Here is an 18,626-nt window from a genome sequence, read left to right as displayed (position 1 = left end):
ACGAAACACCAGAAGGTATAATGACATTCGGAGCCAAGCCTTTGATACTAAGTAGGGAGGGGTGTATTTTCTGTTTGTCGAGATTTACATACTTGATTGTGGTGTTGAAAACGCAAACCATAATGATAAGCACTCGAAGTCAGCAATCGGTATGCACTTATACGTTGTTATTGGTTTAGTGATGTGCATTGGCACAGAAAGCTGTTGGTGGAACATTTGTTGCATATATTTTATATAATTATGAAAATAGAATAAAAATGAAAATCTGATTTCCCCCTAGCTGATCATTGTCTGCAGCCGGCTCTGATCATAGTGTAATGAGACAAGCAGGGAGAGTGAGCTTGTCCGTGGTGGTCAGCGAGTGTGACTCTGTCTTGGACTGGGATTAGGTTTAAGGTTAAAGGGTAAGGGTTGGTTTGAGTCACGGGCCTGGTATGAACATGGAAATAAATTACCTATGTTGCACGAACTGGGCTGGTGTGTGAGAGACGTGGTGTGTGTGTAATTGCATATTTGTGTTCCTCTATGTGCGTGTGTATGTTGACATGGGTGCGTGGAAAAAGTAAGGATAGCACCAAGGCCTGTGGAGAGACCATGCACTCATGCGTGTCACTGTACAGAAGTTTAAAAACTTTCCCAAAGAGCTATCTGATTGCCCACCACATGTTCTTGGCATTCCTTGGGCTCTGTAATGTACACCTCCACACCGCTGGTCCACACTACCCCAGGGACACATTCACACAACGCACCCCTAGACCACACCCGCACACACACACACACCTGATCCTCACTCCTCCTGACACACACACACACACACACACCCCACCCTTAGTCTTCACTTTTTCTTGGACATCCACCATTCCCTGGGACACCCACACCCCTAGTCCTCCTTTGGGTATTAATAACCCCCACGGCCCATCATTGAAGTATGTGGTTGACAAGGTTCAGTTACTGGCGACCAAGTAAAGAACGTGAGCAGTGGAAAAGATGAGTGGAAGGGTCTGGACCCACTGGCCCGGACAAAGATTAATTAAACATAAAAAATTCACTAATTTCAACTTTTGACATGTATGAAATGTCAGACAAATTACAGATAGCCCATCATCCATCAATATAGAAAAGCAAAAGGCTCTATCCGTTTTTTTACAAAATACAAAAAGTCTGTCTGAAGTAATGTGGCCTAAGGATGGCAGTAGGGTTGAATATTTTCCCGGTATTTTACAAATGTTCCATCCCGAGAATAAATCACTTTTCTCCCGGGTAACCCGGTATTTCCTGCTAAAACCGGTGTCATTCAAAAGCATTATAAAGCATATAAATATGTCTTAGAGCTTTGATCAGCATGAAAATTCAACCCTGATGCTACCTGAGCCTGATGAGCCTTATGTTAAATACATGTTATGAGCCCTACATTAATGACATTTAATGAGCCCAAACCCAAAAAATCCCAAATGATTGTGCCATTTCTAATACATATATTTACATTTACATTTTAGTCATTTAGCAGACGCTCTTATCCAGAGCGACTTACAGGAGCAATTAGGGTTAAGTGCCTTGCTCAAGGGCACATTTACGTCATTTAGCAGACGCTCTTATCCAGAGCGACTACAAATTGGTGCATTCACCCTATAGCCAGTGGGATAACCACTTTACAATTATACTTTTTTGTTTTTTGGGGGTAGAAGGATTACTTTATCCTATCCCAGGTGTTCCTTAAAGAGGTGGGGTTTCAAATGTCTCCGGAAGGTGGTGAGTGACTCCGCTGTCCTGGCGTCGTGAGGGAGCTTGTTCCACCATTGGGGTGCCAGAGCAGCGAACAGTTTTGACTGGGCTGAGCGGGAACTATGCTTCCGCAGAGGAAGGGAGCCAGCAGGCCAGAGGTGGATGAACGCAATGCCCTCGTTTGGGTGTAGGGACTGATCAGAGCCTGAAGGTACGGAGGTGCCGTTCCCCTCACTGCTCCATAGGCAAGCACCATGGTCTTGTAACGGATGCGAGCTTCAACTGGAAGCCAGTGGAGTGTGCGGAGGAGGGGGGTGACGTGAGAGAACTTGGGAAGGTTGAACACCAGACGGGCTGCGGCATTCTGGATGAGTTGTAGGGGTTTAATGGCACAGGCAGGGAGCCCAGCCAACAGCGAGTTGCAGTAATCCAGACGGGGAGATGACAAGTGCCTGGATTAGGACCTGTGCCGCTTCCTGTGTAAGGCAGGGTCGTACTCTCCGAATGTTGTAGAGCATGAACCTGCAGGATCGGGTCACCGCCTTGATGTTAGCGGAGAACGACAGGGTGTTGTCCAGGGTCACGCCAAGGCTCTTCGCACTCTGGGAGGAGGACACAACGGAGTTGTCAACCGTGATGGCGAGATCATGGAACGGGCAGTCCTTCCCCGGGAGGAAGAGCAGCTCCGTCTTGCCAGGGTTCAGCTTGAGGTGGTGATCCGTCATCCATACTGATATGTCGGCCAGACATGCAGAGATGCGATTCGCCACCTGGTTATCAGAAGGGGGAAAGGAGAAGATTAGTTGTGTATCGTCAGCGTAGCAATGATAGGAGAGGCCATGTGAGGATATGACAGAGCCAAGTGACTTGGTGTATAGGGAGAAAAGGAGAGGGCCTAGAACTGAGCCCTGGGGGACACCAGTGGTGAGAGCACGAGGTGCGGAGACAGCTTCTCGCCACGCCACTTGGTAGGAGCGACCGGTCAGGTAGGACGCAATCCAGGAGTGAGCCGCGCCGGAGATGCCCAGCTCGGAGAGGGTGGAGAGGAGGATCTGATGGTTCACTGTATCAAAGGCAGCAGACAGGTCTAGAAGGACAAGAGCAGAGGAGAGAGAGTTAGCTTTAGCAGTGCGGAGAGCCTCCGTGACACAGAGAAGAGCAGTCTCAGTTGAATGACCAGTCCTGAAACCTGACTGGTTTGGATCAAGAAGGTCATTCTGAGAGAGATAGCAAGAGAGTTGGCTAAAGACGGCACGCTCAATAGTTTTGGAAAGAAAATAAAGAAGGGATACTGGTCTGTAGTTGTTGACATCAGTGGGATCGAGTGTTGGTTTTTTGAGAAGGGGGTGCAACTCTCGCTCTCTTGAAGACGGAAGGGACATGGCCAGCGGTCAAGGATGAGTTGATCAGCGAGGTGAGGTAGGGGAGAAGGTCACCGGAGATGGTCTGGAGAAGAGAGGAGGGGATGGGGTCAAGCGGGCAGGTTGTTGGGCGGCCTGCAGTCACTAGTCGCAAGATTTTATCTGGAGAGAGAGGGGAGAAAGAAGTCAAAGCATAGGGTAGGGCAGTGTGAGCAGGACCAGCAGTGTCATTAGACTTAACAAACGAGGATCGGATGTCGTCAACCTTCTTTTCAAAGTGGTTGACAAAGTCATCCACAGAGAGGGAGGAGGGGGGGAGGATTCAGCAGTGAGGAGAATGTGGCAAAGAGCTTCCTAGGGTTAGAGGCAGATGCTTGGAATTTAGAGTGGTAGAAAGTGGCCTTAGCAGCAGAAACAGATTAAGAAAATGTAGAGGGGAGGGAGTGAAAAAATGCCAGGTCGGCAGGGAGTTTAGTTTTCTTCCATTTCCGCTCAGCTGCCCGGAGCTCTGTTCTGTGAGCTCGCAATGTGTCATCAAGCCACGGAGCTGGAGGGGAGGACCGAGCCGGCCGCGAGGATAGGGGACACAGGGAGTCAAAGGATGCAGAAAGGGAGGAGAGGAGGGTTGAGGAGGCAGAATCAGGAGATTGGAGGGAGAAGGATTGAGCAGAGGGAAGAGATGATAGGATGGAAGAGGAGAGAGTAGTGGGAGAGAGAGAGCGAAGGTTGCGGCGGCGCTGTTACCATCTGTGTAGGGGCAGAGTGAGTAGTGTTGGAGGAGAGCGAGAGAGAAAAGGATACAAAGTAGTGGTCGGAGACATGGAGGGGAGTTGCAGTGAGATTAGTAGAAGAGCAACATCTAGTAAAGATGAAGTCAAGCGTATTGCCTGCCTTGTGAGTGGGGGGGGGATGGTGAGAGGGTGAGGTCAAAAGAGGAGAGGAGTGGAAAGAAGGAGGCAGAGAGAAATGAGTCAAATGTAGACGTAGGGAGGTTGAAATCCCCCAAAACTGTGAAGGGTGAGCCATCCTCAGGAAATGAACTTATCAAGGCGTCAAGCTCATTGATGAACTCTCCAAGGGAACCTGGAGGGCGATAGATTACAAGGATATTAAGCTTAAATGGGCTAGTGACTGTGACAGCGTGGAATTCAAATGAGGAGATAGACAGATGGGTTAGGGGAAAAATTGAGAATGACCACTTGGGAGAGATGAGGATTCCTGTGCCACCACCCCTCTGACCAGATGCTCTCGGGGTATGCGAGAACACATGGTCAGACGAGGAGAGAGCAGTAGGAGTAGCAGTGTTTTCAGTGGTAATCCATGTTTCCGTCAGCGCCAGGAAGTCGAGGGACTGGAGGGTAGCATAGGCTGGGATGAAGTCAGCCTTGTTGGCGGCAGAACGGCAGTTCCAGAGGCTGCCTGAGACCTGGAACTCCAGGTGTGTGGTGCGTGCAGGGACCACCAGGTTAGAGAGGCAGCAGCCACGCGGTGTGAGGCGTTTGTGTAGCCTGTGCGGAGAGGAGAGAACAGGGATAGGCAGAGGCATAGTTGACAGGCTGCAGCAGATGGCTACAATAATGCAGAGGAGATCGGAATGAAATGAACTAAACATCTGGGAAAGGAGAGAGCAGGCCTCCCTCACCAAAAAAAAATATATATATATAACTCTCCCAACTTCCACCTCAGAAACTATAATTGTTTCACTGAACCACCCGAGTAAAACTCTCCCAACTTCCACTTTAGAAATTAGAATTGTTGTAAACTACAGCAGACTGTTATCAGTAGCTGTAATTAAGTACAGCAGCTACCAACCACCTAACGTTAATGCCTCGGATGAGGTTAGAAAAACAGCTGAATGGTAGCAGCTAGCTGGCTCAATCACAGGTACTCTTAAGCATGAAATAACATTGGAAACAATTAACCACAGTTGCAAAAAGTTACCAGTAACTACCCGCTAGCTAGCTAGCTAGCTTTGTTGGTCCAAGTAGTGGGTAAGCTAGCCTCGTGCTTCGCCGGGGTCTGCTGAATACAATACTTACCTACAATAATTACCTACAATAACCTTCAATAACTACCTGAGTAAGCTACCTATAATACCAAACTACAATACCTACCTACAATCTAAATACATGGTTTAAGCTTAACTCAACACCATATAAGAAGCCAAGCTTACCTTTCATAACGCAGCAATGATTAAACGTTGGGTAGCTAGCACAAAGATATTGTATTTAGCTACCACAGTACAGCCAGCTGGTAGTGTTGGCTGGCTAGCAATGGCTGCTGTGTTGACTTTGTTTGAAAAACGGCGTCGCTGCGAACGAATGTAGCTGGCTAAAAGGATATTGTTTTTAGTTGCTACCGTTGCTAATAGCTACTCGCCAGCTAATCCAGGAGGTGAGTTAGCTAGCTAGCTTCGTGCTACACCCGGCACCGCCGAATACAAAAGTAACCTACAATAACTACACAACAGCTACCCACAACAGCCCACGATGCCTACCTATACTACTTAATAATATACAGCCCACGATGCCTACCTATAATACCTAACTACAATCTAAATACATAGTTTAAGCCTTACTCGACAAAGCCCAAGCTATGTATAAAGCCAAACTGGCAGACTGCAATCAGTAGCCGTAATTAAGTACAGCAGCTACCAACCACCTAACGTTAATCTATATATATGATATAGGATACTGCACATTATGCATGACAGAAAAACGTAAAAGCCCATAGATGTAGCTAGCTACAGTTGAAGTAGGAAATGTACATACACCTTAGCCAAATACATTTAAACTCCGTCTGAAATGTAATCCTAGTAAAATAATTCCCTGTCTTAGGTCAGTTAGGATCACCACTTTATTTTAAGAATGTGAAATGTCAGAATAATAGTAGAGAGAATGATTTATTTCAGCTTTTATTTATTTAATCACATTCCCAATTGGTCAGAAGTTTACATACACTCAATTAGTATTTGGTAGCATTGCCTTTAAATTGTTTAACTTGGTCAAACGTTTCGGGTAGCCTTCCACAAGCTTCCCACAATAAGTTGGGTGAATTTTGGCCCATTCCTCCTGACAGAGCTGGTGTAACTGAGTCAGGTTTGTAGGCCTCCTTGCTCGCACATGCTTTTTCAGTTCTGACCAAACATTTTCTATAGGATTGAGGTCAGGGCTTTGTGATGGCCACTCCAATACCTTGACTTTGTTGTCCTTAAGCCATTTTGCCACAACTTTGGAAGTATGCTTGGGGTCATTGTCCATTTGGAAGACCCATTTGCGACCAAGCTTTAACTTCCTGACTGATGTCTTGAGATGTTGCTTCAATATATCCACATAATTTTCCTTCCTCATGATGCCATCTATTTTGTGAAGTGCACCAGTCCCTCCTGCAGCAAAGCACCCCCACAGCATGATGCTGCCACCCCTGTGCTTCATGGTTGGAATGGGGTTCTTCGGCTTGCAAGCAACCCCCTTTTTCCTCCAAACATAACGATGGTCATTATGGCCAAACAGTTCTATTTTTGTTTCATCAGACCAGAGGACATTTCTCCAAAAAGTAAGATCTTTGTCCCCATGTGCAGTTGCAAACCGTAGTCTGCCTTTTTTTATGGTGGTTTTGGAGCAGTGGCCTCTTCCTTGTTGAGCGGCCTTTCAGGTTATGTCGATATAGGACTTGTTTTACTGTGGATATAGATCATTTTGTACCTGTTTCCTCCAGCATCTTCACAAGGTCCTTTGCTGTTGTTCTGGGATTGATTTGCACTTCTTGCACCAAAGTACGTTCATCTCTAGGAGACAGAACGCGTCTCCTTCCTGAGCGGTATGACGGCTGCGTGGTCCCATGGTGTTTATACTTGCGTACTATTGTTTGTACAGATGAACGTGGTACCTTCAGGCGTTTGGAAATTGCTCTCAAGGATGAACCAGACTTGTGGAGGTCTACAAACTTGTGGAGGTCTTGGCAGATTTCTTTTGATTTTCCCATGATGTCAAGCAAAGAGGCACTGAGTTTGAAGGTAGGCCTTGAAATATATCCACAGGTACACCTCCACTTGACTCAAATGATGTCAATTAGCCTATCAGAAGCTTCTATAGCCATGACATCATTTTCCAAGCTGTTTAAAGGCACAGTCAATTTAGTGTATGTAAACTTCTGACCCACTGGAATTGTGATACAGTGAATTATAAGTGAAATAAACTGTCTGTAAACAATTGTTGGAAAAATTACTTGTATCATGCACAAAGTAGATGGCCTAACCGACTTGCCAAAACTATAGTTTGTTAACAAGACATTTGTGGAGTGGTTGAAAACTAGTTTTAATGACTTCAACCTAAGTGTACGTAAACTTCCAACTTCAACTGTGCAGTCATGGTCAAAAGTTTTTTGAGAATGACACAGATTTTCACTAATTCTGCTGCCTCAGTTTTTATGATGGAAATTTGCATATACTCCAGAATGTTATGAAGAGTGATCAGATGAATTGCAATTAATTGCAAAGTCCCTCTTTCCTATGAAAATTAACTTAATCTCCCAAAAACATTTCCACTGCATTTCAGCCCTGCCACAAAAGGACCAGCTGACATCATGTCAGTGATTCTCTCGTTAACACAGGTGAGAGTGTTGACGAGGACAAGGCTGGAGATCACTCAGTCATGCTGATTGAGTTAGAATAACAGACTGGAAGCTTTAAAAGGAGGGTGGTGCTTGAAATCATTGTTCTTCCTCTGTTAACCATGGTTACCTGCAAGGAAACGCGTGCCATCATCATTGCTTTGCACAAAAAGGGCTTCACAGGCAAGGATATTGCTGCTAGTAAGATTGCACCTAAATGAACCATTTATTGGATCATCAAGAACTTCAAGGAGAGAGGTTCAATTGTTGTGAAGAAGGCTTCAGGGTGCCCAAGAAAGTCCAGCAAGCACCAGGACCGTCTCCTAAAGTTGATTCAGCTGCGGGATTGGGGCTCCACCAGTGCAGAGCTTGCTCAGGAATGGCAGCAGGCAGGTGTGAGTGCATCTGCACGCACAGTGAGGCGAAGAATTTTGGAGGATGGCCTGGTGTCAAGAAGGGCAGTGAGGAAGCCACTTCTCTCCAGGAAAATCATCAGGGACAGACTGATATTCTGCAAAAGGTACAGGGATTGGACTGCTGAGGACTGGGGTAAAGTCATTTTCTCTGATGAATCCCCTTTCCGATTGTTTGGGGCATCCGGAAAACACCTTGTCCGGAGAAGACAAGGTGAGCGCTACCATCAGTCCTGTGTCATGCCAACAGTAAAGCATCCTGAGACCATTCATGTGTGGGGTTGCTTCTCAGCCAAGGGAGTGGGCTCACTCACAATTTTGCCTAAGAACACAGCCATGAATAAAGAATGGTACCAACACATCTTCCGAGAGCAATTTCTCCCAACCATCCAAGAACAGTTTGGTGACAACCAATGCCTTTTCCAGCATGATGGAGCACCTTGCTATAAGGCAAAAGTGATAACTAAGTGGCTCGGGGAACGAAACATCGACATTTTGGGTCCATGGCCAGGAAACTCCCCAGACCTTAATCCCATTGAGAACTTGTGGTCAACCTCAAGAGGCGGATGGACAAACAAAACCCCACAAATTCTGACAAACTCCAAGCATTGATTATGCAAGAATGGGCTGCCATCAGTCCGGATGTGGGCCAGAAGTTAATTGACAGCATGCCAGGGCAGATTGCAGTGGTCTTGAAAAAGAAGGGTCAACACTGCAAATATTGACTCTTTGCATTAACTTAATGTAATTGTCAATAAAAGCCTTTGACACATATGGAATGCTTGTAATTATACTTCAGTATACCATACTAACATCTGACAAAAATATCTAAAAACACTGAAGCAGCAAACTTTGTGAAGAGTGTGAACTGTATTACTGTATTGTATTATATGGACTGGAATTACGCACATCTTTCAAACCATGATAAAGCAGAAGAGAACATGCAAGTATAGGCTAGCGATTTTAATTTTGAAATATAATATATTTGTATAATTAGTAGGCTGACACATACTGTATATACAGTACCTTTAATAATATTTCCCCTATTGTTATTAGCCTACCTCCTCTTTCTCTCGCTATTGTTGTTTCATTCCTTTCTCGCTTTCAACGGTTAAATGAAATACGTTTCATTGTCCTTATCTTCATCATTCTAATGACATCCTTGAATAATATAGGCTTTCACTTCTCTTCATGAAGATTGAATGGTTATGGTTCTGAATAAATAACTGTTATAGCCTACCGCCATCGCGCGTTCGCTCATCTTTCAAAAAAAATTATGTCCATCAAGCTATTCTAGTCTAGCTTTTCCTGCATGGGACTCCAAGAGCTAAGGAACGTTTTTGAAGGAAAGGCCAGTGGAGTACAGGTGTTTGCGTATTGCACAAGAGACAGAGGCTATAAGTTAGAAGCTTATTATGCATAACCCATCATTAATTAGCTAAATATAAGGCTAATACTGCATTTAATGTATTATCTGAAAGAAGTAGGCTAGGACATCTATATATAGGGTTATATATCAATCTAGAACAGGATTATCTATTTTGGATGCAATTTGAATGGAGTTGATGGAGAGAGAGAAAAGACTGCGAGAGAGTTCTCGCACGTGCACTGATTTAAAGCAACGATATTTGAGTGATAGGCTGTAAAAAATAAAAAAATAAAATCTTTACAATTAAAAACAAGGTGACCCCGAAAGCCAGATGGAAATGGGCTGTCTGTCTCCACCCTAAGCGATGATTCATCATGCAGTAGAGGAGCCTGATTTAGACATAGCATATAATTTAACAGTTCGATTTCACGCAATGCTGTTCATTTAAATAATTTATTATAATTTAACGGTTTCTCTCAGTTATTTATCTCGGAAAAAGGGAGTGGTTTTGGGCGGTAAATAACGGTAATCGGGTCCCCGCCATTCAACCCTAGAAGGCAGTGATTCATGAATGAGTGCAGTTGTGCTCCCAATGTCAGATGGTGTTAATGGGGAGTCGGGACAAAGGAGACTGTGTAAGAGAGTTGGGGGGTGAGGAGAGGCTGTCAGGGTGAGGGGAGCAGGATTATGTGTGAGAGAGTAGGGGGGTGAGGAGGAGAGACTGGGAGCGGAGGAAGTTAATTGATAGTGGTGCAGTTTGCTGCAAGGTGAATAAGTGTGAGTGTAGTGAGGAGGAGTGGGATAACTTTGAGACAGGGACAGAGGGAATATTCAGAAAAATTCGGAAAGTATACAGACCCCTTGACTTTTTCCACATTTTGTTTTATGTTACAGCCTTATTCTAAAATAGATTACATTTTTTAAAGTCCTCATCAATCTACACACAATAACCCAAAATGACAAAGCGAAAACTGGTTTTTAGAAAATTGTGCAAATTGATTAAAAAAATAAAAACAGAAATACCTTATTTACATAAGTATTCAGACACTTTGCTATGAGACTTGAAATTGAGCTCAGGTGCATCCTGTTTCCATTGATCATCCTTGAGATGTTCCTACAACTTGATTGGAGTCCAATTGTGGTAAATTCAATTGATTGGACATGATTTGGTAAGGCGCACACTATATAAGATCTGGGGAAGGGTACCAAAACATTTCTGCAGCATTGAAGGTCCCCAAGAACACAGTGGCCTCCATCATTATTAAATGGAAGAAGTTTGGAACCACTAAGACACTTCCTAGAGCTGGCCGCCCGGCCAAACGGAGCAATCAGGGCAGAAGGGCCTTGGTAAGGGAGGTGACCAAGAACCCATCATGCTGTGGGGATGTTTTTCAGCGGCAGGAACTGGGAGACTAGTCAGGATTGAGGGAAAGATGAACGGAGCAAAGTACAGAGAGATCCTTGATGAAAACCTGCTCCAGCGCGCTCAGGACCTCAGACTGGGGCAAAGTTCACCTTCCAACAGGACAACGACTCTAAGCACACAGCCAAGACAACGCAGGAATGGCTTCGGGACAAGTCTCTGAAAGTCCTGGAGTGGCCCAGCCAGAGCCCGGACTTGAACCCAATCTAACATCTCTGGAGGGACCTGGAAATAGCTGTGCAGCAATGCTCCCCATCCAACCTGACAGAGCTTGAGAGGATCTGCAGAGAAGAATGGGAGAAACTCCCCAAATACAGGTGTGCCAAGCTTGTAGCGTCATACCCAAAATACTAGAGGCTGTAATCACTGCCAAAGGTGCTTCAACAAAGTACTGAGTAAAGGGTCTGAATACTTATGTAAATGTGATATTTCAGTAAAGTATTCGTTTTTTTTGCAAACATTTAAAAAAAACTGTTTTTGTTTTGTCATTGTGGGGTATTGTGTGTACATTGATGAGTGGGGAAATCTATTTAATCAATTTTAGAATAAGGCTGTAATGTAACAAAATGTGGAAAAAGTCAAGGGGTCTGAATACTTCCGAATCCGAATGCACTGTATATATAGTGCACTACTTTTCACCAGGGTTCAGGCTCTGGTCGAAAAATAGTGCACTATATAGGGAATTGGGTGCCATTTGGGACGGAGGCTTCCTGAAAGGTCACACTCCGCTATTCTGAGGAGATAAAAGCACTTGGCATCCCAGTACTGCTTCTCAGTCCTAATTACCAATGGCTTTCCGATGGATATGGCTTTCTAATGCTGGCTGTGACTGGATACTCCAAGAGGATGTGTTGGAGTGTCAATCCCAATTCCAGTTACAGTGTCTTGCAAAAGTATTCATCCCCCTTGGCGTTTTTCCTATTTTGTTGCATTACAACCTGTAATTTAAATTGATTTTATTTGGATTTCATGTAATGGACATGCACAAAATAGTCCAAATTGGTGAAGTGAAATAAAAAAAAATACTTGTTTCAAAAAATTATACAAAATAAATATCGGAAAAGTGGTGCGTGCGTATGTATTCACCCCCTTTGCTAGGAAGCTCCTAAATAAGATCTGGTGCCACCAATTACCTTCAGAAGTCACATAATTAGTTATATAAAGTCTACTTGTGTGCAATCTAAGTGTCACATGATCTGTCACATGATCTCAGTATATATGCACCTGTTCTGAAACGCCCCAGAGTCTGCAACACCACTAAGCAAGGGGCACCACCAAGCAAGCGGCACCATGAAGACCTAGGAGCTCTCCAAACAGGTCAGGGACATAGTTGTGGACAAGCACAGATCAGGGTTGGGTTATAAAATAATATCAGAAACTTTGAACATCCCACGGAGCACCATTAAATCCATTATTTAAAAAATGGAAAGAATATGACACAACAACAAACCTGCCATGAGAAGGCTGCCCACCAAAACTCACGGACCAGGCAAGAAAGGCATTATTCAGAGGCAACAAAGAGACCAAAGATAACCCTGAAGGAGCTGCAAAGCTCCACAGCGTAGATTGGAGTATCTGTCCATAGGACCACTTTAAGCCGTACACTCCACAGAGCTGGGCTTTACGGAAGAGTGGCCAGAAAAAAGCCATTGCTTAAAGAAAAAAATAAGCAAACACGTTTGATGTTTGCTAATCCCATGTGGTAGACTCCCCAAACAAATGGAAGAAGGTACTCTGGTCAGATGAGACTAAAATTGAGCTTTTTGGCCATCAAGGATAACGCTATGTCTGGTGCAAACCCAACACCTCACATCACCCCGAGAACACCATCCCCACAGTGAAGCATGGTGGTGGCAGCATCATGCTGTGTGGATGTTTTTAATCGGCAGGGACTGGGAAACTGGTCAGAAGTGAAGGAATGATGGATGGCGCTAAATACAGGGAAATTCTTGAGGGAAACCTGTTTCAGTCTTCCAGAGATTTGAGACTGGGACGGAGGTTCACCTTCCAGAAGGACAATGACCCTAAGCCCACTGCTAAATCAACACTCGAGTGGTTTACCCAGTCAAAACTGTTCGCTGCTCTGGCACCCCAATGGTGGAACCGACGCCAGGACAGCGGAGTCACTCACCACCTTCCGGAGACACTTGAAACCCCACCTCTTTAAGGAATACTTGGGATAGGATAAAGTAATCCTTCTACCCCCCCCTTACCCCACCCCCCCAATAAATAAATAAATAAATAAAAACATTGTAAAGTGGTTATCCCACTGGCTATAAGGTGAATGCACCAATTTGTAAGTCACTCTGGATAAGAGCGTCTGCTAAATGACGTAAATGTAAATGTAAAAATGTAAATGTTTAAGGGGAAACATTTAAATGTCTTGGAATGGCCTAGTCAAAGCCCAGACCTCAATCCAATTGAGAATCTGTGGTATGACTTGAAGATTGCTGTACACCAGCGGAACCCATCCAACTTGAAGGAACTGGAGCAGTTTTGCCTTGAAGAATGGGCAGACATCCCAGTGGCTAGATGTGCCAAGCTTATAGAGACATACCCCAAGAGACTTGCAGCTGTAATTGCAGCAAAAGGTGGCTCTACAAAGTATTGACTTTGGGGGGGTGAATGGTTATGCACGCTCAAGTTTTCTGTTTTATTGTGTTATTTCTTGTTTGTTTCACAATAAAACATATTTTGCATCTTCAAAGTGGTAGTTATGTTGTGTAAATCAAATGATACAAACCCCCCAAAGAATCCATTTTAATTCCAGGTTGTAAAGCAACAAAATTGGAAAAATGCCAAGGGGGGTGAATACTTTCACAAGCCACTGTATAGCATCAAAAGTGGTCGAATGGATTTCCGGCGTTTTGTTAAGACATTAAAAAAGAGAGGTCTATCTGATTTAATCAGGGTGGATTCTACATTGATTTTACATGAGCCTGCCATCTAAAGCTGTGTGTGCGTGCGTGCGTTCATGTATGCGTGCGTTTGTCAGTCTTGCACTAACGCTGTGATAGATGAGGATTTAATTATGTATGTGTGTGTGCGTGTGTGTGTCCATATCCGTGTGTGTGTTTGTGTGTAGCTCTGATCCATCTGACGCTCCCTACCCAGCTCTTCTCTTCCTCAGGCCAGTGATGTGCCATCACTTATCTGTCCTCCCCCACATTCTATTTATAAACGCACAGCTTACCTCAGAGACTTCAGGAAAGAAGCAATGCATCTATAATTAAACTGAAGCTCTCTCTATCTTTTTCTCTCACACACCATCTCGATCATCCTGTCTTCTCTTTATACAATACCTCTTCATATGTATTTACATGTGTTTTTGTCTATCTAGGATACATCTCTCTCTCTGTGCTTTGTAGCACTGTATCCTTTCACATCCTTCTGAAGATCTCTCTGTAGCTCATTCAACCATTTTGTGCCTTTCTCACCCCCCTATTTTAACCTTTTTCTCTTTAATTTTGTATCTCTCTCTCTCCCCTTTCTTTGTATTCCCCTCTCTTTCTCTATGTGTAACTCTATTGCTGTGAGTGGGCTCTTCCCTGAGCCCCAGTGTTTCTGTAGAGATACCATGCATGGTTGTGTAATAGTCACTCCCTACCATAGAGATCTGGTATACAGTGCAATTGGAAAGTATTCAGACCCCTTTACTTTTTCCACATTTTGTTACGTTACAGCCTTATTCTAAAATTGATTAAATTGTTTTTTCCCCCACTCATTAATCTACACACAATACCCCATAATGATTAAGCAAAAACAATTTTTTGCAAATGTATAAATAAATAACTGAAATATCACATTTACATAAGTATTCAGACCCTTTACTCAGTACTTTGTTGAAGCACCTTAGGCAGCGATTACAGCCTCGAGTCTTCTTGGGTATGACGCTACAAGCTTGGCACACCTGTATTTGGGGAGTTTCTCCCATTCTTCTCTGCAGATCCTCTCAAGCTCTGTCAGGTTGGATGGGGAGCGTTGCTGCACAGCTATTTTCAGGTCTCTCCAGAGATGTTCGATCGGGTTGAAGTCCGGGCTCTGGCTGGGCCACTCAAGGACATTCAGAGACTTGTCCCGAAGCCACTCCTGCATTGTCTTGGCTGTGTGCTTAGGGTCGTTGTCCTGTTGGAAGGTGAACCTTCACCCCAGTCTGAGGTCCTGAGCGCTCTGGAGCAGGTTTTCATCAAGGATCTCTCTGTACTTTGCTCCGTTCATCTTTCCTTCGATCCTGACTAGTCTCCCAGTCCCTGCAGCTGATAGAATCTCCACAGCATGATGCACTGTCGGGATGGTGCCAGGTTTCCTCCAGATGTGACATTTGGCATTCAGGCCAAAGAGTTCAATCTTGGTTTCATCAGACCAGAGAATCTTGTTTCTCATGGTCTGAGAGTCCTTTAGGTGCCTTTTGGCAAACTCCAAACGGGCTGTCATGTGCCTTTTTACTGAGTGGCTTCCGTCTGGCCACTCTACCATAAAGGCCTGATTGGTGGAGTGCTGCAGAGATAGTTGTCCTTCTGGAAGGTTCTCCCATCTCCACAGAGGAACTCTGGAGCTCTGTCAGAGTGACCATTGGGTTCTTGGTCACCTCCCTGACCAAGGCCCTTCTCCCCTGATTGCTCAGTTTGGCCGGGTGGACAGCTATAGGAAGAGTCTTGGTTGTTCCAAACTTCTTCCATTTAAGAATGATGGAGGCCAGTGTGTTCTTGGTGATCTTCAATGCTGCAGAAATGTTTTGTGCCTCGACACAATCCTGTCTCGGAGCTCTACGGACAATTCGTTCCACCTCATGGCTTGCTTTTTCTCTGACATGCACTGTCAACTGTGGGACCTTATATAGACAGGTGTGTGCCTTTCCAAATCATGTTCAATTAATTGAATTTACCACAGGTGGACTCCAATCAAGTTGTAGAAACATCTCAAGGATGATCAATGGAAACAGGATGCACCTGAGCTCAATTTCGAGTCTCATAGCAAAGGGTCTGAATACTCATGTAAATAAGGTATTTCTGTTTTTGCTTTGTCATTATGGGGTATTGTGTGTAGATTAATGAGGAAAACATTTTATTTAATACATTTTAGAATAAGGCTGTAACGTAACAAAATGTGGAAAAAGTCAAGGGGTCTGAATACTTTCCGAATGCACTGTATACAGTTTATAATATAATATAATATTATAATATAATATAATATAATATAATATAATATAATATGCCATTTAGCAGACGCTTTTATCCAAAGCGACTTACAGTCATGCGTGCATACATTTTTTTTTGTGTATGGGTGGTCCCGGGGATCGAACCCACTACCTTGGCGTTACAAGCGCCGTGCTCTACCAGCTGAGCTACAGAGGACCACAAGTTTATATATGTACTGTATCTCTAAGCTCTCTATTCTTCATCCATTAGACACCAGGGATATCCATTTTTCAAGACCTTTGCAATCCGCCCTGGCATACTGTCAATTAACTTCTGTCCCACATCCTGACTGATGGCAGCCCATTCTTGCATAATCAATGCTTGGAGTTTGTGGGTTTTTGTTTGTCCACCCGCCTCTTGAGGATCGACCTCAAGTTCAAAATGGGATTAAGTTTCCTGGCCATGGACCCAAAATGTCAATGTTTTGTTCCCCGAGCCACTTAGTTATCACTTTTGCCTTATGGCAAGGTGCTCCATCATGCTGGAAAAGGCATTGGTCGTCACCAAACTGTTCTTGGATGGTTGGGAGAAGTTGCTCTCGAAGGATGTGTTGGTACCATTCATTATTCATGGCTGTGTTCTTAGGCAAATATGTGAGTGAGCCCACTCCCTTGGCTGAGAAGCAACCCCACACATGAATGGTCTCAGGATGCTTTACTGTTGGCATGACACAGGACTGATGGTAGCGCTCACCTTGTCTTCTCCGGACAAGGTGTTTTCCGGATGCCCCAAACAATCGGAAAGGGGATTCATCAGAGAAAATGACTTTACCCCAGTCCTCAGCAGTCCAATCCCTGTACCTTTTGCAGAATATCAGTCTATCCCTGATGTTTTTTCCTGGAGAGAAGTAACTTCTTTGCTGCCCTTCTTGACACCAGGCCATCCTCCAAAAGTATTTGCCTCACTGTGCGTGCAGATGCACTCACACCTGCCTAATGCCATTCCTGAGCAAGCTCTGCACTGGTGGTGCCCCGATTCCGCAGCTGAATCAACTTTAGGAGACGGTCCTGGTGCTTGCTGGACTTTCTTGGGTGCCCTGACGCCTTCTTCACAAGAATTGAACCTCTCTCCTTGAAGTTCTTGATGATCCGATAAATGGTTGATTTAGATGCAATCTTACTAGCAGCAATATCCTTGCCTGTGAAGCCCTTTTTGTGCAAAGCAATGATGACGGCACGTGTTTCCTTGCAGTTAACCATGGTTAACAGAGGAAGAACAATGATTTCAAGCACCCTCCTTTTAAAGCTTCCAGTCTGTTATTCTAACTCAATCAGCATGACAGAGTGATCTCCAGCCTTGTCCTCGTCAACACTCTCACCTGTGTTAACGAAAAAATCACTGACATGATGGCAGCTGGTCCTTTTGTGGCAGGGCTGAAATGCAGTGGAAATGTTTTTGGGGGATTAAGTTCATTTTCATGGCAAAGAGGAACTTTGCAATTAATTGCAATTCATCTGATCACTCTTCATGACATTCTGGAGTATATGCAAATTGCCATCATCAAAACTGAGGCAGCAGACTTTGTGAAAATGTGTATTTGTGTCATTCTCAACTTTGGACCACGACTGTATGCTCGAGAATGAATGTAATGGATCTTAAAACAACTTTGTTGACTGGTTTAAATTAAAATATACATTTGGTTTGTATTGTGGAGCATGTAAAAATACCTGTGTGCTGGAGATTCCCATTCAAAATCCGATTTTACCTAACCCTAATCCTAACCCTTAGCCCCTACCGTAGTTACAACCCTTTCCTGCAGTCAAATGACCAAATCACCCTCATGGGTGGAATGTTATTAATATTTTTCCTAATTTTATCATTAATAAATATTATTTATAAAAACCTGCCGAAAATCCGGTGATTTTAATGTCAAACGGTTTTGTTATATTTCAGTCTTCTGTGATGTATGTAAAGGTAATATTGTGACGCAAACTCAAAAGGTAATACATTTCAACTCTATATCTTACATGGTACAGGTGTCTTCTGTGAGGTGTATACTTTTGTTTCAAAGTAGATTTGTTAAAGACTACCAAGAAACACTCTGTGACCCTGATTTAGCCCACTGCAGTAAAAGGTTCAACCTAACCCTAATTCTAACCATAACCCTAACCTTAACCCTAAAATACCCTTTTTACAAGTGAGGACCGGCAAAGTGTCCTCACAAGTATAGTAAAACATGCGCACACACACACACTGTCAAACTGCCAAAATAATTATGGGGACAAAGAATCAAGTAATGTGACTTACACTGATGGGAAGAATGCTTTTGATCTGTTGAGCCAAGATTGTGTGATTAACAGAGAATAATTTCTCTCTCTCTCTCTCTCTCTCTCTCTCTCTCTCTCTCTCTCTCTCTCTCTCTCTCTCTCCTCAGCCCTGATATTGCTTTTCTACCTGGTCTTCTATGGTTTCCTGGCGGGGATGTTCACGCTCACTATGTGGGTCATGCTGCAGACCCTGGACGACAACATTCCTACGTACCGCGACCGAGTGGCCAGTCCAGGTGACTTATTACGCTGCAGCGAAACA

The 18,626-nt window shown here is 44.1% G+C and overlaps 1 protein-coding gene across 2 annotated transcripts in view; it reads left to right on the top strand.

Annotated features, from left to right (window-relative positions):
• The window catches only part of LOC121561491 (sodium/potassium-transporting ATPase subunit beta-3), a 49,822-nt gene that overhangs the window by 20,898 nt on the left and 10,298 nt on the right, over positions 1-18,626 (top strand). For both annotated transcript variants that reach the window (XM_041874040.2, XM_045214906.1), the window contains exon 2: positions 18,472-18,600. In XM_041874040.2, coding sequence (XP_041729974.1) covers positions 18,472-18,600 — 129 coding nt within the window. The remainder of the gene's footprint in view (positions 1-18,471; positions 18,601-18,626) is intronic.

Source organism: Coregonus clupeaformis, unplaced genomic scaffold, assembly GCF_020615455.1.
Source record: "Coregonus clupeaformis isolate EN_2021a unplaced genomic scaffold, ASM2061545v1 scaf0334, whole genome shotgun sequence".
Taxonomy (NCBI): domain Eukaryota; kingdom Metazoa; phylum Chordata; class Actinopteri; order Salmoniformes; family Salmonidae; genus Coregonus; species Coregonus clupeaformis.
Note: the sequence above shows the minus strand (reverse complement) of the source record. Positions and strands in the feature narration are given on the sequence as shown.